Source organism: Lissotriton helveticus, chromosome 2_2 (assembly GCF_964261635.1).
Source record: "Lissotriton helveticus chromosome 2_2, aLisHel1.1, whole genome shotgun sequence".
Lineage (NCBI taxonomy): Eukaryota > Metazoa > Chordata > Amphibia > Caudata > Salamandridae > Lissotriton > Lissotriton helveticus.
In genome coordinates, this window is record NC_136060.1 from 126,745,980 (window position 1) to 126,772,339 (window position 26,360).

At 44.5% G+C, this 26,360-nt stretch overlaps 1 protein-coding gene across 2 annotated transcripts in view; it reads right to left on the minus strand.

Annotated features, from left to right (window-relative positions):
• FIP1L1 (factor interacting with PAPOLA and CPSF1) overlaps positions 1 to 26,360 on the minus strand; it is a 576,361-nt gene that overhangs the window by 88,730 nt on the left and 461,271 nt on the right. For both annotated transcript variants that reach the window (XM_078678195.1, XM_078678194.1), the window contains exon 13: positions 3,362 to 3,417. In XM_078678195.1, the coding sequence (XP_078534321.1) occupies positions 3,362 to 3,417 (56 nt within the window). The remainder of the gene's footprint in view (positions 1 to 3,361; positions 3,418 to 26,360) is intronic.

Genomic DNA, 26,360 nt, shown 5'->3' on the forward strand with positions numbered 1-26,360 from the left:
TCTGTTCGCCTTGGCCCTAGAGCCCCTTGCCGCCTGGGTTCGTTGGGAGCCATCTATAAGAGGAATTTGGTGGTCCCCTGAACACGAAGATCGTATCTTGCTTTATGCGGACGATATTCTGTTATATCTGACGTCGCCCAGGAAATCCTTGATGGTTCTCTGTGATGTCCTAGCCTCCTTCGGGAGGAACTCGGGTTTGATGATCAATTGGGCGAAGTCCTACCTATACGTGATCTCGGGGGACCCACCCCTTCCTCCACGGAATTGCCCCATTCAGGTGACACAGGCAGGATTTCAATATTTGGGTATTTGGATTACCGCAGACCCCGTGGCTAGATACAAATGCAATCTCCTTCCGCCCCTGGCTAGGCTACAGCGTGATGTCTTGGGTTGGCGTAGGCTCCCACTCTCCCCGCTAGGACGCGCGGCCCTTTTTAAGATGATGTCCCTACCTCGGTTCTTATACGCACTCCAAAACACGCTAGATGTGGCCCCCGCCAGTTATTTTCATAAGATTGAGGGCCTTCAGAGGAAATTGATATGGGATGGCCGACCACGCTTTGCCCTGGCAAAGTTAAAACTTCCGTGGTACGACGGGGGCATCGCCCTCCCGGACACCAGGAGGTATTATTGGGCGTCCCAACTCGGTGCCATCAATCATGGTATGTATGGCCCTGCATTGAACCCGGCATTTGCGATGGATAAACTGTTGCTTCCGGGTAACTACTCTAGAGCTCTATACTCGACATCGGTGGTCAGGTCATTGTCTGGGCCAACTAGAACGGCCGTCCGCGTGTGGCATGATGCTACCGCCTCATTGGGCTGGAGGGGCCGACTGACTCTTGCGACCCCACTCTGACTCTGAAAGGCTCGGTAATTTGTGGAAATCCAAGGGGTTCGAAAAGTGGGATCTCATTGGAATTAGCAAGGTAGGAGATTTGTAGGCTAAGGGACAGGTGAAGTCTTTTGAGGTTTTGAAAACGGAATTTGAGCTGGGTGACTCGGAATATTTTAGATATATCCAGATCCGTCATGCTTTGATGTCGGTTTTCACTAGCGGTGAGTCGGTTCCCGAATCGACTCCACTAGAGGATAGATTGCTAGACGGTCACGTTCCAGAGAGTACAATCTCCCTGGTATACAAAAAACTGATTAATGACAGATCAGATCTCCTGCTACCACTACGTGACCGATGGGTCCAGGACGGTCTCGAGTTAGATGATGAGGACTGGCAGTCTGCTGTCTCCTCGCCTAAGGAGATTGGGATTCCTGCGAGACTTCGACTGGTCCAACTTAAGATTCTGCATAGGGTATATGTTACTGGTCCCAGTCTAGTCCGTATGGGTTTTTCTGAGGAGGGGCTCTGCAAGCGGGGCTGTGGCTCAGTGGGGACGTTTCTTCATATTCTTTGGGAATGTCCTGAGATTGTTGCTTATTGGAACGGAGTATATGAGGTGATGAAAGAAGTCACGGGTGTCTCTCTCCTACCGGAAGCCAGGCGCTGTCTTTTGAATGTCTGGGAGCCCACGGATTATAATGTGGCTCAAACTCAATGGGCGACCCTGGGTGCCATGATAGCAAAACGTGACATTGCACAATTGTGGGGCTCGCAAAGACCACCTCAGGTCGAACTTTGGAAGGAAAACATGGACTGGTGCATGTTTCGTGAAAAAACTGTATATGTGGCCCGGGGCCGTCCACGGAAATGGCAGAGTGTGTGGGGACAGTGGAACGCTTACCGAGGAGATTTATGCACTCCCCCAATGATAGATAACGTTGATACTCCGATGCCTCCCTAGCCCTGCTTTCACCGATTGTAATTTTGATTTATTGTTTGCCCCTATGAATCCCCCCCACCCCCTCCTACATGTAATGTTGATTTTTCTCTTATTCACTGTCTGGCCTCACGCTCGTAACAGCACTCTGTATTTTGTTTATGCCTTGCTTGTTTTTATAATCAATAAAAATAAATATAAAAAAAACATTAGAAGAGTTTGAGGCTTAGAAACAGCTTAACCCTCGGTCTGAGCCTATTTTGGCTTTTCCCTACATCCACACATCCTATTTAAGGATTGATCACATATTAATTAGCTACAATTTTAAGAAACATAGGGAAAGTCATTGATAGGCTTCATATCAGTTTCAGCCATATCCCAGACGTATAGTTTCAGGAATAAAACTTTGGGCAAATAGGAAATACCCAACATGTAGCAAAATATTCATGAAAAATACCTGGATCATATTCAATTAATAATTAAAGCATTAGCTGGCCTTGTGGCAGGTAAACATTTCAAAATGTCTTAGTTTGGAGAGACATCTTCTAGCTCACTTCAAGACCAAGGCAGAAAGCATGTTAACCGTTTATGAAATGTGAATAAATCATAACCGGACTTTCTCTTACAAAGTAAGGATGTAACTCAAAAGCTGGAAAAAAAATCTATCGTACATCCATGTAAAAAAATATAAAAAATAAAACCAATCTCTTTTCATGGAACTCAGTAAAGGCACAGCAGCTCATTTTACACAGAAAGTCAGTCGATTTGGAAAAATAAAGTGATTTCTTGGTTCCATAGCTCATATCAAACCTTCCACAAATCGCATCTTAAAAGACATGTACATCTACTTCCATAAAGTTGCTTTTAAAAGTCATATGTACCAACAAAATTACAAATGCACCAGGACTACACAATTGAAATGCATGTTTGAATAAAAAAAAAAAAAAAAGAGGGATAAAAAGTATTGCTTTTAAAATAATGCATTTACGAAACACGCGTATTCATTCCTTTCTCGTGTAAGGTAAGCCACAACCTCAGATTTAATGACAGAAACAATGCATTGATTCCAAAGGCCAGTATAAATTTAGTACCATGTGCCCGTACATGCCCGCTGCTTTGCTGAATATAAATGCCGAAGAGTTGCAAGGGCAAATCACACAAACACACTTTTACTCACTGTCATCAACTCTGATCAGGGTGACTTTGTGCCAGGACAAAATTGGGCGATAACTGGGAAGTGACGCTGGTTTCAGCAAGATGAATATATTCAACAAAGGACTAGGCTCATGACGGAACGGTTCCGTCATGAGCACAGGCCAACCGACGCTCATGACGGAACCGTTCGTCATGAGCATCGAAGGGGTTAAAATAATTTTTGCAGAGGACCTCGGAAAGATGGTATTCAGAACTAGCTAAAGCAGGTGGATTTTGGACTATAATGTGATTACCATGTCTAAAACAATGTTTTGTCTTTAGAAAGAGAGTAAAGACTAGATTGCTTCCCTGTGGCAGGTCTATAATATGTACAGAATAAATGTAAAACAATTTCAACACAATCAGAATTATTCTTGCATTTGTGAACTTACCACCACCATATGGAAATGTAGGACCGGATCGACCATCATATCCAGAGCCATGGCCACTGTTTAAAAGAAGAAAATTACACTTTCAACTTGACACAAACTGAGCAAAATTATAGACTTGAGCAAAATAGATTGGATTAGTGGACGATTCTACTTAAAATATTTGCCAAGGTTTAAACATTCCTCTTCTCTACAGATTATTAGTTTTAGAGGAGTGTAAAAGTTGTCCTGAGAAAGAGCTGTATTTATTTGAAACAGACCAGTATTGATTTTTACGGTATTAGAGCAGAGTTAGCTTAAAGGAGCAGTTGAGGGCTCGCAGAAATATTTGCTTGTTTGGAGAGTATCTCAAACTTGAAGTGCGGTATATAGAATGGTATGGTGTAGTTGCCTGAGAACATACAGAAGTAAGCATGTGATGGGCGATCACATCGTGCAATTCATAGAGCATAATGCAGGGGGTTTTCAGAGTCACATGAAAACAATTCATACAAGTTTAAATAAACAATGTGAGCTAAAGTCAGTTAACGAAATTCGCACCATTTCTGGCAAAGAGCTGAAGGCAAGAATAGAACCCATTTATTTAGATTCTATTGCCAGCACCACATCCCCTAAATAACTGCACATAAATGTGTTTCTTTATTTCAAATTCCTAGAAATCATTGCATTGTTTTACTTTGCTACTGCAACTCGCTATAGAGGATCAGACTACTGCATTCATTAAAGCATATACCCGAAGATAATGAAATAAATCTACTCATGTGCCTTGTAGAAGGACACTTGATTTTAAAGGAAGCAGAGAGGAGGTGGATAGGTCAGTTTCTTAGTTTGCATCAGAACGTTTGCATTTGCGAATATGTGATCTAATAAAGAACCCTACTCACTTCTGTCTGGTGTCCATGGCTAGTTACTAATTTCTTTTTCTGAACTATGCAAATAACTTTATGAACCTGCCAATTATGCTACATTAGAAAGGGGCTACTGGAATTTGCTTAGATGTTATATGTTTTAAATAGGCTACAGAAATGCATCCACTGATCCAAAAGCTGTACCTCCTAACGTTTTACCATCCTTAAAAAAATTATAATTATGAACACTGAAAAGACGTTTTAGACAAGGGGACTTTAAATTAAACGAAGCATTAGTTGTTCATTTAGACGGCTACTTTCATTTTTCTCGCAATACTAGTTAGATAGCCCCAATTATCAAAATGACAAACCTTCCCAGCAAACTACAAAACCTTAGACCGCTTTCCAACCTTCGTTCCCAGGAAAAGTTATTTAGAAAGCAGCAGTCCCACAACTCCACACCCACATCTCCAATAACAAACATCCTCAATAATTTCCAGTTTGGATACCGTTCCAGACACAGCACAGAGATGGGCACAATTCAGGTACTGGATGACACGCTAAAAATCCTTGATGATGGGGATGTATGCCTGTTGGTACTGCTTGATCTCTCAGCAGATTTAAATACCCTAACCACCAGCATATCATACACATTCTATCCTCAAGAGTTGGATTTAAACACAGAGTCGTGAATTAGTTCCAGTCCCTCCCAACCTCAAGATCAAAATCTGTTAAACTGAACTTGATTAAGTCACCAAAAATCCTAGCCAAAAGCTATGTCTTTCAAGGTTCTTTCCTCTCACCATGACTCTATAACGTTTAAATGGAATCCTAGCCACGGTAACTAAAGACAAAAGCATCTCTGTACATCAATTTGTTAATGACATATAATGCTACCTGAGTGTCTATAACCCAGCCAGCATGGGCAACCTGAAGATCTTCCTTTAAAAGCTAACCAATTGGATGCCCACCCACTCCCAGAAAATAATTCAAAACAAAACTATGGGTATTCTGTATCCTTTTTTTTGTTTGTATTTTTAAAAAATTTTTTTTACAACAAAAAGACAATACAACAGATAACACAGACCCCGTCCCTCCCTCCCCGGTCGAGCAGATCAGAAAAACAAGAAATTGGCCACTTGAAAACCATTGAAAGCTATACAAAACAATACTGAAAAGGAAGATTTACAGGTTGAGTTGATGCATTAACATTCAATTTCGTGAAATTGCAAAGTTGAGTTGCAGTTTAAACAAAACAAACTGGTTACTTTTGTATAAATCATTGCATTTTAGACCATTCTATTAAGGGAAGCCAGATTTTTTGTCCTTTAATCTGACTCTTCCTGCCTTTGTTTTTGTATATCGCCATCTCTAAATTAAAAATTGCTAACAATCTTGCAAACCATTGTTGATATGATGGGGCTATAGGATCTAACCAAGCCGAGGCTATACATATTCTCATTACGGCCATCGAGATAAAAATCAATTCGCGACCGGCTTTGTGGTTAGCAGGGTTTGTAACACCCAAAACTACAGTTTCATCTGATAGATTAATCGTTATTCCAAGGATCAAAGTCAGAAAACGTGCAATATTTGTTTTAAGAGGAGTTAAAACGGGACAGGAAGAAAAAATATGTATACAGTCCGCATTTTGTAGATTGCATCGAAAACAGCATGTACCTCTCCCACTACCCCATTTGGATATTTTGTCCGGGGTATAATACATAAACAAGCATTGGAAATGCAATAGGTCTCGCATTAGAAAAGTTGTAGTTATTGGTCTTGTAAATGACATATTTTATTTATTTGTTGGTTTTTAAAATTGCTAAATTGATGGCTTTGTCATTTTCAATGCCAATAGTTATAACTTTCGCGAATGTGACACCTATAGCAATTGGAATGCAACATGTTTTGTATTTACGTCACTTAGATGGCAGCTCTGGTCATTAGGCCACATCTCTAGAGAGCAGGAGAGTGCAGCAGGGGAGAGAAGCACAGCAATGCAATAGGTCTCGCATTAGGAAAGTTTGAGCTATTGGTATTGTAAAGGACACATTTTTTATTTATGTGCTTTTTTTGAAAATAGCGAAATTAATAGCTTTGTTATTTACAATGGCAATAGTTTTATCTTTCGCAAATGTGACACCTATTGTAACACAATATGTGTTGTGAGGGTGAGTGAGGGTGAGGGGTTGAGGGTGAGTGAGGGTGAGGGGTTGAGGGTGAGTGAGGGTGAGGGGTTGAGGGTGAGGGGTGAGTGAGGGTGAGGGTGAGGGGTTGAGGGTGAGTGAGGGTGAGGGGTTGAGGGTGAGGGGTGAGTGAGGGTGAGGGTGAGGGGTTGAGGGTGAGTGAGGGTGAGGGGTTGAGGGTGAGTGAGGGTGAGGGGTTGAGGGTGAGTGAGGGTGAGTGAGGGTGAGGGGTTGAGGGTGAGTGAGGGTGAGTGAGGGTGAGGGGTTGAGGGTGAGAGAGTGAGGGTGAGTGAGGGGTTGAGGGTGAGTGAGGGGTTGAGGGTGAGTGGGGGTTGAGGGTGAGTGAGGGTGAGGGGTTGAGGGTGAGTGAGGGTGAGGGTGAGGGGTTGAGGGTGAGTGAGGGTGAGTGAGGGTGAGGGGTTGAGGGTGAGTGAGGGTGAGGGTGAGTGAGGGTGAGGGTGAGTGAGGGTGGGTGAGGGTGAGTGAGGGTGAGTGTGAGGGTGAGTGAGGGTGAGTGAGGGTGAGTGAGGGTGAGGGTGAGTGAGGGTGAGTGAGAGAGGGTGAGTGAGGGTGAGTGAGAGAGGGTGAGTGAGGGTGAGTGAGGGTGAGTGAGGGTGAGGGGTTGAGGGTGAGTGAGGGTGAGGGGTTGAGGGTGAGTGAGGGTGAGGGGTTGAGGGTGAGTGAGGGTGAGTGAGGGTGAGGGGTTGAGGGTGAGTGAGGGTGAGGGGTTGAGGGTGAGGGGTTGAGGGTGAGGGGTTGAGGGTGAGTGAGGGTGAGTGAGGGTGAGGGGTTGAGGGTGAGTGAGGGTGAGTGAGGGTGAGGGGTTGAGGGTGAGTGAGGGTGAGTGAGGGTGAGTGAGGGTGAGGGTGGGTGAGGGGTTGAGGGTGAGTGAGGGTGAGGGTGAGTGAGGGTGAGGGGTTGAGGGTGAGTGAGGGTGAGTGAGGGTGAGGGGTTGAGGGTGAGGGGTTGAGGGTGAGGGTGAGTGAGGGTGAGGGGTTGAGGGTGAGGGGTTGAGGGTGAGGGGTTGAGGGTGAGGGGTTGAGGGTGAGTGAGGGTGAGCGAGGGTGAGGGGTTGAGGGTGAGTGAGGGTGAGGGGTTGAGGGTGAGTGAGGGTGAGGGGTTGAGGGTGGGTGAGGGTGAGGGGTTGAGGGTGAGTGAGAGTAAGGGTGAGTGAGGGGTTGAGGGTGAGTGAGGGGTTGAGGGTGAGTGAGGGTGAGGGGTTGAGGGTGAGTGAGGGTGAGGGTGAGTGAGGGTGAGTGAGGGTGAGGGTGAGTGAGGGTGAGTGAGGGTGAGTGAGGGTGAGTGAGGGTGAATGAGGGTGAATGAGGGTGAGTGAGGGTGAGTGAGGGTGAGTGAGGGTGAGTGAGGGTGAGGGTGAATGAGGGTGAGTGAGGGTGAGGGGTTGAGAGTGAGTGAGGGTGAGTGAGGGTGAGTGAGGGTGAGGGGTTGAGGGTGAGTGAGGGTGAGGGTGGGTGAGGGTGAGTGAGGGTGAGGGTGAGTGAGTGAGGGTGAGTGAGGGTGAGTGTGATGGGAGATGTATATGGGCATATAACGAGAAAGCGAAAGTGAAAGAACAGGTGATGTGGAGGACTCAGAGGTAATCAGAACGGGGCCGAACGCAGAGGAGATGGCTTCGAGCTCCAGTACACCACCCTGGCAGCAGGTGTAAGGTGGCTGAAGCAGACAATGCGCATCTTGACGACGGAGAAATCCCATTTCAAAAAGCATCCAGGGCCCTGCATTATAGTTTGGGCTTTGCTGACAATCACTGATCAGGAAGTCCTTTGCTAACTGGTAACGACCTCTGCGACTGGACGCAGCCTGTGGTGGGCATTGTGTAGATTTTTTTTTTTTATTGCTGAAGAGCACAAAAATAAAGAGTTTATTCCAAAAACACTAATACTAATTTTTTTTTTTTTTTACGTGGCATGGAATTAATATACCTTATACAACAGTTGTTAACCTTGCTGCATAATAATAATATATTCTGGTGTGTGTGTCACGAGCGAGTATCACACAGAGTGCTTGCCCGTGTGAGTGTCACTTTACAAAATTAAGGGAAAAAAATGCAGGAAATGGTGTGTGTGTCACCGATAAGTAAAGACACAAAGCACTGTGAGCCTGCAGCAATGAAAGTTTTTGTAGTTAATACTGCCGTATGGAAAAATTAAAACAGACGTGTGCGTGTCACCGATCCATAACATGCTGAGAATAATGATAGGTAGGAGCGTATAGCTCTGGAAAAGGAAGACAGAGTGTGTCACCGATCCGCAAAACACAGAGTACCTTATACAACAGTTGTTAACCTTGCTGCATAATAATAATATATTCTGGTGTGTGTGTCACGAGCGAGTATCACACAGAGTGCTTGCCCGTGTGAGTGTCACTTTACAAAATTAAGGGAAAAAAATGCAGGAAATGGTCTGTGTGTCACCGATAAGTAAAGACACAAAGCACTGTGAGCCTGCAGCAATGAAGGTTTTTGTAGTTAATACTGCCGTATGGAAAAATTAAAACAGACGTGTGCGTGTCACCGATCCATAACATGCTGAGAATAATGATAGGTAGGAGCGTATAGCTCTGGAAAAGGAAGACAGAGTGTGTCACCGATCCGCAAAACACAGAGGACAGTGATAGTAGGAGAGCAAAGCTCTGTAAACAAGAGACGCAGTGGCACTCAGCAATAAGGAACTTTCTGTCACCAGGGCAGGCAAGAGATCGGGACCAACCAGACACAGGGCAGTCCAACCAATTATCCAGCACACTCAATCAGGATCCCAGATTCAGCAATGAAGCACAGCCAAGGGACGGCGACTGCAGGTCAGGCAAGAGACCGGGACCAACTAGACTGGAAATGAAAGGAAACAAGACGGAGGGCATTGCTGTGGGGAGGGGGTGGAGGAGAAATGCACACGGCGGGCAGGGGAGGGGGCGGAGCGGGGAGAGCGGCATGTGGGTGTAAAGAAGCCGGGGCCTTTGAAGTGAAGCTAAGCTTCACTTCAAAAGGTGTCGGAGGAATGCGGCTGAGGGAACAGACGGCGATTTGGTGATGTGCACGCGCATTTTAGGTCAATGCGCAAGCGCATTGACCTAAAAGCCACGGGCACAGCACCAAATCGCCGCAGTTAGGTAAACTTTGTTTAAAGCCCTATAGTCTCGCTCTGCTCAATGCGCATGCGCATTGACAGGCGAGACCTAAAAAACATATTTTATAGAATTGGGTTTGAAGTTTAGTAGACATGAGAACCATTTGAGATAACCCATATGAGTGTTCAAATTCCTCAGAGGAGATCGAGATTTTACTTTGCCACTTCTGGATGATTTTTTGAATATCATCCGTAAGATATCTCAGTAATAGAGAATATACCTCCCCGATCTTGAGCTTTTTCTGTGAGTGGCTTAAAATGTCGGCTATGTCTATTTTACACATGATACCCTCTCCCATTGTATGTCTTGACAAAAAGTCTCTAATCTGTAGATACTTAAAGAAGTCTTTCCATTCCAGATGAAACTTATCCCTCAAGGTTCCGAAGGAGTGTAGCCCCTCTGAGGAGAAAAAACATCCCAGATGAGTGATCCCAACCGCATTCCACCTATTAATACAGCTATCTTTAAAGATTTCCGGTAGGGAGGGATTATTTTGAGTTGGTGTATAATAGGATAAATGACCTAAACCTACCATCTTCCTCACAGATTTCCATACCTTAAACGCTCCTATAAGCGTTTTTAATCTCACTTTTTTGTGATAGCTATCGAATAGATATCTCCACAGATAGCCTGTGCTGTTATCCCCCAATATTATCCGGTGAATTGATGGGGTCTCATTAACTTCCCCTACCTCTATCCCCTCGAGATGGAAGAGTTCCTGATTATATAACAAGACTGTTGCCCAGTAGTATGTTTTAAGATTTGGGAGCGCTAGACCTCCTCTTTCTTTGGGGAGTGTCAGCAGTTTGTATGAACGGCGGGGTTGTTTGTATGACCAGATAAAGTTTGTAAAGATATTCTGTATCCAATGATTATGCACCACCCATACTCAAGTGGTTAGAATCCCTACACCCTCGAGGGTTATTAACCGCTCTGGTACCACAAACCAATTCTTTTCGCTTTCTTATACACCAACTTCTCAACCTAATGGATCACATAGCTAAATTGACGACATCCGCCTCATTTCAACTCTAACTACTTACCCGAAAACCATACAGTCCTCACTCTGATACCAGATCAACAGTTCAAGCCCTGGCTCGGACTAAAATGCTAACCACAGAAAGAAACAGTTCACAAACATTTGCCTGCCATTTTTTCACTTGGAGCTGAATTTAGTCCAATAATCAATGGACAATTACAATATGAGTCAGTGTTTTGGCTTTCTATTCCTTGGCAATTCCTTGTTTTGATCAGATTCCTATCCGAGAATTTCACCAGCTTACAGCTGGTGAAATGCTGTTGTGGCAACATTGGGAATGAAGTATTCCCACATCAATTGTAATTCTAACTTGTTTTTAATTTTATTACCACCTGAATCAGGAATTGTCACTGAATGCAAGACCCTTAGTGGAATTCCTGGTGTCCATCAACTAGCACTTAATGGGTTTTTCGAACTCAAAAAGATGTACCTGAACACATCCAACAAATTGACTTAACAGTAATTTCTTCCCTAGTTATCCTGAACCACGGCACATGACCACTGCAGATCTTGGAAATGTTAGTTTACTAAAGACCTCTTGGCTACTGTTTAAAGCACTCAGGATTTTAGGGCAACTGACCATTTCTCATAGCATTCTGTGCATCTCCAATGGTCATCGGCAAAGACCAAGGGAATTTGTACATAACATATCCCCATGTGGTTTGTGCCATGTTTATGGTATTTTTAGATGCTATGGCACAAAAAAAACTTTAGCTGAGCAGTTATAGGTGGAACTGTATTGGTGAAACTAACAACATAACTTCTGGAATCCTTTGGCAATTAACAGGTAAGACAAGCTTCATCAGAAACCCTCTTTCAATTTTCATTTCTTCACTATCACATTTAATGTTACTTGCTGATGGCTTCTAAAAAGTGGAAAAGATGCCATTTTTGAGAATATAAAGTTACTTATATATCAGAGTTATATTTCACATAGATTTTACAATTTTAGCAAATGGCCTTTCCTAGATACCTCTACTGTTCATTGCCTGACTGGGGAATGTCTTTGATACTAAATATTGCTGGTTATAAACATGATAAAGAAGAACATATTTTTACAATTAATGAAGCGGAAACTATAGAACATCAGATGAAGTATAATCCTTGCTTAGCTTTCCAGCATATGTATTCCAGCATGCAAGTTAGCTTCTATTTAAAGAGCTGTGCTTGGCAGATGTTAAGTTACTATGCTGTAATTATTTTTATAGCAGTCCATTTGAAGACCACCTGTTCAGAAATCACATTTGGATTTATTTATATTTTCCCCTTTGTAGTAAGCGAGACGGATGTGAAGATTTCATTCAGAAAGAGTTCTTGTGCATGCAATGATAAATGTGATTATAGCTGCCCATAGCGTTAGACCTGGTTTTGACAATTAAAACATAATGCCAAGGAAGTGTGTGTTTGTGTGTCTTTCTATAATTATCTATATGCGTGTGTGTAACCTATATAGATCAAAAGATGAATGGAAATATAGAACGATGACTAGCTGTACACATCAAACCAAACACACTACAGCGGCCAGATATATAGAACGATGACTAGCTGTACACATCAAACCAAACCCACTACAGCGTTCAGATCGGGTGCTCAACATCACATCAAAATGTGGCTGGACATGAGCTGCGGCCACGCCACGAGTACAGCGGATGCATGACTTGGCCTTGGGAAGGCCATACCAGCTCTCTTCTGTTCTAAAATGTTTGGATGATATCCTGCAAAATGCCCAACTCTGTATACAGATCCTTCAGAGGCACTGCTAGGCTACACATTTCTTTATAAGCAGCAAACAGTCAGTTTCATGGACTGCCTTCAAGCCTCAAATCTGCCCTAATAGAGTTTACAAGATGTAGGTTCTTTCTGGTGATACACGTTAGGCACCTGAATGTACACACCTTACCCAGCCTACACGACTAGCTACTGAAAGCACCATATGAAGCAACAGCAACTGCTGTGAATCTGTTTCAGCACTTGGGGTGATCACTGATGGACAAAAATCTGGCTATGTGCACTATCAAGAGTGGGACAGTGGTGGTAGGTTTCAATACGATTCACGTGTGTGCCTCTCTAAATACTGAATTACCAAGCCTCTCTAAATGCTGAATTACCAAGCCTCTCTAAATACTGAATTACCAAGCATTGGCAAAGCCAATACCTCTCACCTATGCCACTGTTTTTTAGCCATGTTGCTCACCAATGTGGCTGCTGCTCTGCATGGCTAAAAGTTAGCGGCAAGGAGATGAGTGGCATGGAGTGTCTAAGTGGAGTAGCATAGAGTGTTGTGTATTGGAGTGCAGTGGCGTATAGAGTACAGTGGTGCAGAGTAGACTGCATGGAGTGCAGTGGCACAGAGTGATGTAAAGTGGAGTTCTGCAGAGTAGAGTGGTGTTAAGTGCATTGGCACGGAGTGCAGGAGTGCAGAGTAAAGGACACAGAGTTCAGTAGCGGACCGTGCAGTGGTGCAGAGTAGAGTGTCGTAGAGTAGTGTGTCGTAGAGTGCAGTGGTGTAGAGTTACATAGAGTACAGTGGCGTAAATTGCAGTGGCGTAGAGAGCATGGATGTACACTGCAGTGGTTAAGAGTGGCGAGGCATAGAGTGAAGCGGCATAGAATGGAGTGGCATTGTTATGACCCTATCATGGTGCAGACTACTTTACCTTTCGGTTCGAGGAAGCTGGGACAATACAAACCCACCAAAACAAAATAATATGCTTACACTGTATGAGCGGAGGCCAATAGCGATGAGGGGGTGAGATGCATTATAGCTCTTGTATGGATGCTTCTGGCTGGCGAGTATGCACCGCTGATTGTTCTACTCTGCACGCTAGAACTCAGACTCAGTTTCCATTGAGTCTCTGGCCTGGAGTTGAGATGTTAGAGCGAGAGCCGACAATCCGACTGCCATCTTGATTAAGTGGAATGAAGGCCAAGACCCTTGACCGTGTCCTTGCTCGTCAATTTTTCGAGCAGCAAGGAACACTGTCCTGTATCCTGGTCAGCGCATTTATTTCAGCAGTCGAGCTCTGTCGGGCTGAATTCTATGTGGTAACGAGGGGCAGTGTGCTCCTTCTAAACATGCTCTCTGGTTTCGAGTGTGCCTTGTCATTACTAGACGTTTCCCACAACAGTGCCCTGTTGGGAATTTTCCTGACGACTAGACTGGGCATGAAGGCTCCTTCTTAGTGCCTGCTTTCTTAAAGGGACAACCACTGAACTGCAACAACGCTCATAAGGTCCACTGCAGGAGGCTGGGTATTCCGCTCCGTCCATAGTCAAATGGGAAGAGCTTGCAGTCACAGAGGTACTACAGGGAGCTAAGTGCTACAAAACCTCTCCTTTTATGTTTTGGCATGCGTGCTTAGCTGCTTTTTGTAACTCTTTCAATTACCTTATCTACGACGGAGAGCGATTATCCCTGTACTTTTTTGACATATGCTATGTGACTGGGAAACATCATGCACTGAGTTTTGCTAAGAATAATAGTAGGTCAGAGGGTGCAGTGAGACGTATCACTTACCCATCTCGAGACTATATTGATTTCCTAGGGGGTGAGGAACCTTACACTCCTTGTTAGTTTGTTTGTTGTAATCATTAAACATTTTCATTGGGCATGTAAATAAGTATGTACAGCGAATGGGGAGGATGAGTGTCGGAGGATGGCTATATGAGCTTGCTTCTTATATGGTTTCTTGTCTCCCCTATTACTGACTATAGGTAGCACCAGTGAAATTATCTCCTCTCACACTGTTCCTAGAACAGTATCCAGTTGACACAGGGAGGTAGACCAGTCTCGATTGCCAAGAGCCCATAGGCTGTTTCTTTGCTTTATCCACTTTCCCATTCCCTTGGGTGCGCTTCCTGGCGAGCAGTATAATCTGCTCCCATTGTGGTACACTGAGGGGAGTGGTCAGAATGTCTTCTTATCATCGTCCCAGCCGGCTGGATTCAACAGGTTAGTACTTGTAGTAATACAGGGTTGTAACAGACACCCAAAAGGCATAGAGTGGTGTGGTGTAGAGTAGACTGAAGTGGCGCAGAATGTAGTGGTGCAAGGTAAAGTGCAGTGGTGGAGAAGAGTGTGGTTGGTAGAGTAAAGTGGTGTAGAGTACAGAGGTGCAGAGTAAACTAGAGTGGCATACTGTGGATTTGCGTAGAGTGGAATGGTATAGACAGCAAAGTGCATTGGCGTAGAGTGCAGTGGTGCAGAGTTGCCTTGAGTGGAATGGCACAGAGAGGAGTTGAGTAGAGCGGCACAGAGTGGAGAGGCAAAGAGTGGAGTTCAGTGGTCCAGGGTGCAGTGGTGCAGAGTGGAGTGGTGCAAAGTAGAGTGCTGTAGCATAGAGTAGTGCAGAGTGGAGTGGTGTGGAGTATGCATGGTGTGGTAGCACACTGCCACTCTAGACAACATATTTTCAATTGAAATGATCATTACATTTGCACAGACATGAAGTTTTACTTATTAAGCTACTCTGCACACAAATGATAATGTATAAAAAAAGCATCACCTAGTATATTGATTTGCTTCAATCATAATAAAGTATTTGTTTCCAGCACACTTCAGAAATAACAAGAAATTTGCTTTATTTGTGCTTTGCTAATTTTAATATATTCTGAAATACTTGCACAGTTAATTTAAATGTTGTGTTAGAAAAAAATTCTTTCCCACCCCCAGTATTCAGGAAGTTTGTCACAAATTCTCTCCCTTCAAAGTCAGAAAAAGTAAACACCAAGCTCCCTCTGAAGACAGAGCCCGTTAAGCAACCTCAGACTTTGAATGGAGGCAGTTAAGCTCCGTTTCACCCAGCAATCAACATTCCTGGTCCTTGGCCCACTTTTAGAACTGAGGTCCACGCACCGCGGTGTCTAGCAACTGCACGGACGGGGCTCCGAAGGTGAGCGGTCAACGGTGAGCAGGGGAGAGACCTCTGTCCACGCCGGTGAGACGGAGTGCGCGCCATCCCCATTAGAGAGCAAGAGCTGCCTCTTCAACCGCATTGTGGAACCGCACTGCGGTTGTGGCGTTGAGCCTTAGACAAAACGAGGAAATCACAGGAGTGACTGTGGTGCGAGGCTGAGGACGCCGCGGCCGCCATTTCCTGGCAGCGTGGAGCAAACTGGTGAGGTGAGCGGAGGCTCGGCGGGGAGGAATCGGACATCTGGTGGCAGCGGGAGGCGCTGCAGAGGGCTTCCCTTGCTGGCTGAGAACCCCTTGCGGCCCCAATAGCACTACTTTGTTTACCCTGGGGAGGAATTAAATTCAGCTGTGCCTGAATTTAACATGGCACCCGCGGTGGATGCCAGGCCGTGTGGGAGCACTGGATCCCATTACACGTCAGCAATTTAGCACTAGAGGAGAATCTCCCGCTCCACACATCATTGGAGCGCCTTGCAGTGCACAGCTCCTAAGGAGCATAGGGACCCAGTCTGCAGTATTAGTGGTGATTTAACCCTTCGCATGCTGGTGACGAACCCCAGCTGTCACTCTCCGCGGTGCTCGTGTGCGGATGATGGCTGGGATTCATCACGGCCCCGCCCTGTTCGTTTGTTTACCGCACAGCGGCAAAAACGGGCCAGCAGCGAAGGGGTTAATTATCCCTAGCCACGCCTGACTCCAACATGGCACCCATGCTGCTGCAGCAGCAGGAGGGCCAGTGGTGGCCCATCCCAACTGATGTTCCACTTCCTTCACCACCAGGGAAGCTCATGATAGCTCATAAACCCAATCCTGGGAACTGGCTTATCTCCAACAAGGGGCATGAACATCACTCTGCGCCTGACCCCAAAATGGCTGCCCTTGATCCCATCCCATCAGGATACGAAATCTGTTAACCTACCTCTGACCGTGGAGACCTAGCTTTTTGACTGATGCCCGGTGGAGTTACTTGTTAGCTAAAGAGGAGATGGGCTGTGGACTACCCCTTCGGCCATCACCTACCCAGCCGGTCTTTGGACAAAACTTTTTTCATCTCTCCGTTGTATTCTCCCTCCTATCCTTTACTCCATCCCCCTTTCTCCTTTACGCACCATTTTTCACTTCCCTTTGCTCTTTAAAGTTTTTTCCCATTGAGGCCTAGCTGTTAGCCTCATGCCTGGTAAAGCTACCCAATAGCTAAAGAGGAGATGGGCTGTGGACTTCCCCCTCGGCCGTCACCTACCCAACCGGTATTTGGGCAGACTCGCCTTCGTCTCTCCATCCTATCGACTTCCTACCCCTTTACCCCACCCCCTTACCGTTCTAAGCTCCATTTATTTAGATTCCTACTCTCTTGAAACGTTTTTCTAGTAACTGACGTAACCTGTAACTGATGTAATTTTGTAATTTCTGTGGAACCTTATGTAAAGTGCTGATACCTTCGGGTCTAGCCAGCGCTATATAAAACGCAAAAAATAAAAAAATAAATCCACAGCAAATATCACAAGATTAGAAAAATATTTACAGGCCTGTGTCAAGAAGGGGGCACTATTGGAAGAATACAAGGAGAGGTAGCATGAAAAAGCTTTGCTCCATGGGAGGGACAATCTCAATCTGGATAGCCTAAAACAATTAAAGCCAGCAAATAGAATGCCAGAAAACTGAGTTACAAACGGAGGATTTGGGTGCATTATAGGATATGGCTGTGGGGACATTTTTAGGAATACACTTGTAAAAACTGTCTTGGGTCCAGTATGGCTCAGTTGCAAACCTTAAGGGCAACACTGGATAGCTGTGGCTTCAAGCAGCAAGGTTTAAGAAAAGAACATATTGTAAAGCATATAACCCCTCGGCGCTGTGCGGGAGAATTAATAAGTGGGCGGGGGCCGTCCTGAGCACCGAAGAGGTTAACAGCACCAAACAACGAAATAGGATAATCACACAACAAAAAAGAGAAACAACAAAAATTTATACACATATAGCATATTGTTATGAATTTTTAGAGTCATTGATCATCAAAATCCACAGGAAGGTTCTGGAGATACAGATTTTAGAAGCATTAAATAACTTTTAATCCAACAGCAAACAAGTTCTGGTCAACAAAAACTATGCAAACCTTTGGAAAGTTTGAAACAGTTCAGCAATTCGGCCTGACTTGGGCGACCAAATCTGACAGGGCGTAGTCTAGTCTAGGAATCTAGTAAGGTTACTTTGGACAGTTGCCTGGCCACCAGAGCCTTTTCCAGTCTAGGTCCAGCCTTCAAAAAGCTATTGCGACAGACGACAATGGAAAAGTCCTTGTTGCTAGGGATACAGATAAAAAAGATCCTCAATGATGCTCCTGGAGCTGTGCAGTTGAGAGGGGTGAGTTGCGGGTGATTCCTCAGTCTATGGGTGGGGTGGGTCGACTGACTACTGCACTCTGTGTCCCATGATGTCCTCTTTGTGACAGTAGAAGGACAGCTGCAGCTTGGCTATCAATCTCACAACACAGGAGTCGCAGCGAATATCCTTGGTGGGGGCTAGGGTCCCTCTAGGGTGATAAATCCGAACTTTGATAGCACTCCTGGGTCCAGCAGACTCAAGTGCAATATTTTGCTACCTTGGATTTGTCTCACTGTATGACTGGCAGTGGTCAGCGGTCATTCCTCAGTGGCTACTGCTTTGCTGGTTTGGGCTTCCTCAGCAATAATGTCCTTGGTGCTGTTCCAGGAGGTCAGCCAAAAGATCCTTGGAGGCACTGTTTCGCTCTAGAGCTAGGAATCCACTTTTCCCCGAGCCACAGGCACAGTTCAAACTTGACTAGCCCAAAGTACATCAGGTGCAGTCCTTTTGAATGGTGCAGCCTCTCTTTGTGCAGTTTCAAGGGCAGCAGGGCAGTCCTTCGGTCCTTTCTCCAACTCCAACATGTACTAAAGTTCAGGGTGCCAGGAGTGCCCATTATATCCTGGAAAAGTGCAACGAGGGGTCAAATGGTCCCTAGCCACTGGGCTAGTAGGTCTCCATCTCTTTGGTGACAAAGTTCCAGCGATGTATGGTATTTGGCAATCCCAGAGAGCAATATTCTAGCCACTCTCAAGATGTCTGAACCTCACCTCTACTGTGAGAAGCTTTATAGCCCAACACAGAGGTGTGGCTACATAAGGGTTACACGCCCATGAAAAAACAGTTTGGGGATGGGTTTTCCCCCTCTAGTACTGTCTCCAAACCAGTCTACATGAACAAAAGGCAGCCTGCACAGGAGTGTTATCACTGGCTGCCCTTCAAAGTTGGCCTCCACATTGAAGCTCGTCTGTTGGACTAACACCTCTATTGGCCTTCCTGGGAGAGGAGGTCATAATTCACTCAGTGGCATTTGCCTTGGTACCTATGTCTGGTAGTTGTTCACACGTCGGGAGGGCAGAAATCTGTCTGTTGGCCAGGGCCTGTGCAAAGCTACTGGACGAACTGGGGCATAGTGTGGCAACTTTTTAAAAGTTGCATTTCTATAATTGTGACATCAATTTAGACTTGGGCATCAAGTTGGATTTAATGACACAATTAATTTGATACCTTACAGTATCCAGTTAGCTAGTCCCATTCAGAAATTAGCCAGGCTGAGAAGGCAGCTGGTAACCCTGTCTTAACCAATATCGCTACTAACTTTCCTAAGCATAACTACAACTTTAAGGGTTTTGCTGCTAAGACATATCTAAACCTATATGTCTTGCTTAACAATAGGCAGCTCCCTGCCATAGGGCTCTATAGGTCTTTCTTAGGGGAGACTTGCATATATTAAGGGAAGTGGTGGCTTTGTCATTAACAGTAATGGCAAAGTTGAACTAGCAGTGTAACAATTGCCTTTCTAGTCTGAATTGGCAGGCTGAGAGCCATTTTGTACCTTATCTCACACAGGATGGTACAAACAGTCTTGTAGCCCTGGGTGGACACTCTACCTTACAAGCCCTTGGAACCCTGGGTACCCTATACTAGGGACTTACAAGTAAGTCAGTGCTTGCCAATTGTGGACATCAAACTCGACATATCTTTTATAGTCAGAACACTAACAATGGGGTCTGATTAGCATGCCTCAGTGCACTCTCAAAGTCAAAACAACCAGTAGCTAGTAGTTTATTGGGGCAAAAAGTGTGTGTGGGGTAGGGAGGCGGGGCAGCAGAAAGCCTGTTTCCTTTTACAAACCACAAAAGCAATGGTTAGCAACAGACAGAATGTAATCCCACAGAAGTTTTCTAAATGTCCCCAAGATGTCTTTAGCAACTTCGAACGTAAAAGCGGATGAGTCTGACCGCTTCTAATCACAAGAATGTCATACTCCACAAAAGACAACAAAATTCTTCGCACGAAGCAATGCAATCCTGCATCCCACTAGTCACTCATTGTGAATTAGACATGAGGTCCATCTAAACACGAGTGAATTGTCAAAGATGAATAATAGAAATACATTGGTAGAACAGTGAGGTGGGTACAGATGGCCCAAGAATTGGACCATGCTTGGTGACTTAATGGTCCAAACGTTGCAATTTTAGATAGAACCATAAATTATTTGACAACTTAAGGACACCTGTTTGTTCAGGAAATAAAATTATATATATATATGTTTTGGAGCCGTCAGCCATCTGTCTATTTGTACCCATGCATATATCCTCTGTGGGGCTGATTACAAATAAAATGACTTCTCTGTGTTATACATTAGAGAATAGGTGGGCAGTGTCCACTTTGCTTTCTACAGGGGAATTTTAAGAAACATAGCTAGTTTTTTTTACTGCTGAGAACGTTTGCTTACTGGGCAGCATCGGCCGAATACCCAAAACAATTGTCCACTCCTTCAAAGTCTGCTCATTTCATTAGCACATTATGTTGGGTGTGCCTCTAATGGACATGTGCACTGCAGAAATATGGCAGACATGCCACACTTTCACAGAGCAAAAAATGCTTTAACATACATTCCAGAGCTAATTGCTCACGATCATGTACGGTGACCACCTTATTTCAGGTCATAACAGGCGCTGCCTCCAGCCTGGATTTTTTCACCAGCAAATAACAGTTTTAAGTTGTTTTAGTCTAAGTAGCTGAGTGAAAACAAAGCAAGACTATACCACCAAGAATGCAGTAGGTCCTCACATAAAACATCAGGACCGGACTGGAATCTCGTGATTTGTCTGTCAGAAACGCCTCATTCCCATGTTTTACTTTCACGTTGTGTTAGATGTCATTTAAAGCATGTGACAAAGATAAAAGGATTCAAAAGGAACATGCTGATGTCCCTGCTAAACAACAGGATGTAAGTTTCGACTGTAAGGCTTCATGCATGTGCAAATGCGGTTATTAGTTAGGAAGCGTGGGTTGCATTGTCTTTCAAGGTCTGACATTTGATGTTGAGTGGGACATGTATTTGTAGATTAATCTGGTAGACTGGTAAAAACAAAATACATGTTTAATTCCTAGCAACTTAAAGGAACCGGATTCTGGAGAACCTAACTATATACATATGACATTTTTTCAGATAAGCTCCTTAATAGAAAATTTACATTCTGCATTACTCTGTACTGCTAGTAGGATTCATTTATTTTAAAACACTTAATTAACAATGTATATATTATTTCCTCCATCTGTATTTCAGGACTAGATAAAGGACTGTTCTAATGGAAAAACAAGATAGAGGAAACATCACAGAAAATGCATAATTCGATTTCTGAATTATTATAGTATTATGAAAATGAGTGCCATCTCTACAGTTGCGTCTTCCGGTCCTCATTTAATGCTCTTAGAGGCAACATTCTCGGGTTACTCATGTTACTTCATCAGTTAAATAATCATAATTAACTAACTGCTGCATCAACACATCGTTTGTCTCCCGGTACTAGTAGTAAAGAGGAATATCCTACAGTGGACCCTGTTCCAGTCTTCAAATCTTTTTAGTCTGGTATGTAAGTTATACCCCGACTCTGCATATATTAGAACTTGGAAAATTGAAAAGATCACTGTCTGTCGAGTTCTGAAGCAGGCTCGCCAATGGGGTCAAGAGTCTTACAGGCCACATTCCGAATCAAGGGCCTAGTATACAGTTATCATTTTGAGATCATCAAATTCTTTCTGCTTACATACTCCAGAATCCCTCTTGCTTGTCGATGGATATCATGTGGCTAAAATTGATCTAATTGTTAAGCAATTTGCACCCAATTCCCTTTTAAATGACTCCCACTCTTGGGCTGATGTAAAGTCTAGCTTTAGAGTTGTCAGGAAGAATTGACGTAAAAACTGCCGGGTCCACTTTTTCCCCAGGTATCCATCATCATTTTGGTGATTGGGTTCAGATACACTGACCTGGTGTGCCTAAGCAACACCTATACTCCTTTTAGAGATTTCATTTGCTGCCCCTTGAACAGCCAGTATTTTTCCAATTCTGTAGTTGTCCATTCACTTACAATTTCTCTTAGGGTAGTCTGCAACTAGTGCAGGAGATCTACCCTCATCTATAATGAACCCTCAGAGTTCTATAAAAATTCTTGCAGATATTTCCTGAAATAACACATGTGATGGTCTTCTGGAAAGGCTAGAACTCAATCTTTGGTTTCAGCATAGCTGGTCCTTGAAAATAGTACAATAGTTTCAGTTACAAATACAGGAAAACTACCATTAAACTACCTAGCCTTCCTAACAGGGTGTAGAGTATTGTAAAGATGGCGATAACTGGTCTTTAGTCAGGGCTTTAATTTAGCTAGACACTAGATATTTCATGGTTTTAGGATACACTCAACAACTATTCAAATATGCTCATCACCCAGCTCTTCCTTCATCCGTGTCTGGCTTAGGACCTATGACTAGTGCATACGTACATTCACGTATGAAATCTCAGTGAAAGGTTTGATTTCCGTTTGCATTTCTGGGATTGGGCCAATGGGTTCAACACTATTAAAACATTTATATTGTTCTTCTCTCCTATAATGCCTCTCTTTATCTTGTCTTAATAATTTCCTGATCACTAAAGTGAAGTTGTGGTGCTTGTGCAACATCTTGCGGCGTCGAGATTAGGTAGGCTTTATTTCTAGCTAGGAGCTAGGCAGGCTGCAGGGTTAGGTGCATCAACATCATACAACTTCTTAAGCAAAGTGGTTCATGACTGGCTTCATTTCACAAGTACAAAATACGAAAGGCGCTGAATTAGGAGTATACTCAATCCATGGAAGAAAAGTTCTTACTGTTTTTGAAAAAAAGCTAAGCATATTTCTTTAAAAGAAAGAAGGTGTTTTGAGCAATACATCGCCTACGAGTCTGGCATTTAGTTGACTGCACCCTACAAAATTGTTCTGGATTTATTTTCATTTTAACCTCGTCCATCTCACATAAACCAGTGGCAAAGAAGTCAGTTAAGTAGCCTTCAAGGTGATATGGTTCCAAGTCCTCCTTCAGGTTCTGGATCCATGTCTTGTCCAGAAGGGACTGGCTTTTTAGATCCTCACATAGCTTTGTGAAGCATGTGCATCTCTAGACAAAGGACCCTTAGTCGTCCACTCTGTAAGCCTTGGCATTCGGATTGGAGAGCCTAACCAAATCCTTTATGGCCCTTCACCATTTCTTACATTTCCTTCTAGGTTCCAGCTAAAACTTGCTTTGTACTTTTAGTATTGAGCATCATTGTGATGCAGTCACTCCTATGGGCCTGAAGATATTCAATAAAGTCAGTTGTTCCCAATGGACTTTGTGCCTGTTCAAACTAACAGGTTACTTATCTTTGGTAAGGCTTGGTCTGGAGGATACTCAAACTGCAGATTCGTCACCTAGTGAATATCCCGAGGTGCCAAACTGGATCCGGAAACTCGAAAAGCAGTGCTCCTGCACGCTGATAGGCGGCATTGTGTTGTTCTGAGCTGACTTCGTTTCACTCCGGTAATGACGAAGCCACATACAAGAGACATCCATGCGTGCCAATGGCGGTTTCTTTCGCAGCTTGTCTGCCCCCACAGACACAGAGCCAATCTGCAGATTAGATGGACCAGTGTGCTTATTCCTAAATTGAGATCTTTTTACGTGGAAAAGAAGACCATTCCACAGACGGGGAAGCTGGAAGGGTAGTAAGGAATGTACTCTTAGTTTTGGCTTCCACCAGAAAGTGTTATAGAAGGCAAGTAATTGTTCATCTGATGGGTGCTTCTAACTGCAGATTCCTCAACTGAGGAATAGATACGAAAGCAGTACCTTCCAAGTTGGTGGGGTGTTGAAATGGCTAAGATAAAAAAAAGTGTCTTGCAGGACCAAAAGGCAAAATGTGCATCCAGATAGACCTGACTGTTGAGGCATAAATCTTTGTATATGTGTGTGGTGTAGCAGCCTGATAGATAACTAGGTCAACTTATGTTACAAACCTTTAAGAAATGTCATCACAACAGGTGATTTGAACAAGGACGCCTGGTCTGACCAATGTAAAAAGGCCAAGAGGATCAACCAGTAACCTTTAACAGTGCCCACTGAAAATCCTAGGTGGGCAAATGAAAAGACATCCAACAGTTTGGCTTACAATGGGCCTGTCTGGCGGATGAGACACCAAGCCACAAAGTTATTCCAGTGACCCACGTACACCGATTTTGCTTCTACTGGGCCTTGCCTCAATGTTTCATCCTTATTGTCAGTGGTGCTTCTTCACCACAACACTGTACTATAACTCTCCAGCACTGCATGTCTCACAAATAGACATGACTCTTCACAAGCGGCCACAGATTTCAGATGGTCATGCCACTCAAACCAAAAACAGTCTTCTCCACCAGTTGTTGGTTTGCAAACTCAAACATCCTCAATTGTTCTATTAGTCACACAGCCTAAGTCAAATCCTTAGTCGCATATCCTTTTTAGCACTACTGCTAAATCGAAGTGGCCCTTGCCCACTCAATGACAAACAACTATTACACATGCTTTCATAAGGTTATCTATACGTTTATGCCCTGGTTTCCTTCCATTTTCAGTTTACCTGTGGTATTCAATCTCAGCATGACCACGTGTAACCCACTGGCTGCCCAAAATATAAACAAGGACTTGTTAATATTACTTTTGGACCCAGTGACCTCAGGACCATTCCTGGAGAGCATGCCCAGTTCCTCCGCATCCCATAGGCACCCGAAGACATGCCCATAACACTCCGGTGTATGTTGTTACTACAGGGTCCCTTCACACACTTTCAGATGCTTGAAGGATCTCTCATGACTACAACAGGACCCTGTGCACTTCCTAAGGTGTTTGTGGTCTTCAGCCCATTACGCTACGAGTCTCTTGGACCCACAGGAAGATGAAAGTGTCTGGTTCACAACTTTGTAAAACTTTCTGTACTCTCATCTGCGAGGGTTCATAACGCAAAAATGATGGCCAAAGTTTTCTATCCCCTGCAACCTAGCAAACTACTTCCTCAATTACTGCCCCTTCTCCGTAGCCTAACCCACATCCTCAAGCAACCTAACTCCAGCTCTCGGTTAAGCATCCAAACGAATGGAAACACGCAATGGTGGTCCCTCTATTAAAAAAGGCAAATGCAGACCCAGACAACCCCTTCAATTTTCGCCCTATTTCTTTGCTCCCTTGCTTTTCCAAGATTTTGGAGAAACATGTTAATTTTTTACTTAACTCCTTTGTCGAATCCTCCAATTTTCTTCATGGCTCCCAATCCGGGTTCCGGGCGGGTTTTTCCACGGAAACCACCCTTCTGGGCGTGTCAGAGACCATCAGGCGCCAAGTGGATAAGGGGGAGACGGTGGCACTCATTCTGCTTGATTTGAGTGCAGCATTCGACACCGTCTCCCATTCCATCTTACTGTCCACGCTGGAGGGAGTTGGCGTCGGTGGTACCGCCCTGGCCTGGATTGCTAATTTTCTTTCTGACCGCACGTTCCAAGTTTTTTCCTCCACTTCTGTTTCATCTGTTTTTTCCTCCACTCACGGTGTCCCCCAAGGGTCTATTCTTAGTCCCCTTTTCTTTAACCTGTATGTGAGGCCGCTTGCTTTTTTAGCGGAACAGGCTGGCCTCACAATTTATTCGTATGCCGATGACACTCAAGTCATCTACTCCCTCTCTACCAATAAAAATCTCCCCTCGTCTTCTCTTAAATCCGGGCTAAAACAAATATCGGATTGGATGCTGAAGCACAAGTTAAAATTAAATGGGGACAAGACAGAACTCCTCCTGTTTGGCCCAGACACCTCACTCTGGGGCCCACACCATTGGCCATCGGAGATGGGTCCTGTACCCAATCCATCAGAGTCTGCACGCAATCTTGGGGTGCTCTTTGATAGCCAGCTTACCTTCAAGCAGCACGCTGTGAAAGTCTCCGCCACCTGTACCACCATCATCAGGTGGCTAAGAAAAATCACATGGATGCTACCGGCGGACACCTTGAGGACTGTAGTCCAGGCTCTTGTCATCTCCCGCCTGGACTATGGGAACATCCTTCTCTTGGGCGCCGCAAAGGAGGTTACCAGGAAGTACCAGGTGGTGCAGAATATGGCAGTTCGCCTCATCTGCCACCTCCCTGCTAGATCCCCGGTTACTCCCCATATGCGGAAATTGCACTGGTTGCGTATCGAGAACAGAGTTAAGTTTAAAGCACTCTGCTATATGCATAAAATCATGACTGGTAAGGCCCCCCATTATCTGTCTGCCTTAGTGCACCATTACGTTCCTCCCCGGACACTCAGGTCTTCTACGCAGAACAAGTACATGATTCCTCGCACCAACAGAGCCAAAATGGGGGGACGTTCGTTTGCCCTATTGGCCCCTTCCTTATGGAATGCCCTGCCTCAACTGTTGCGCTCCGAATCTTGCTTCCTTACTTTCCGTAAGGGAATTAAAACCTGGCTTTTTAACTCCTGATCCCCATTGTTTATT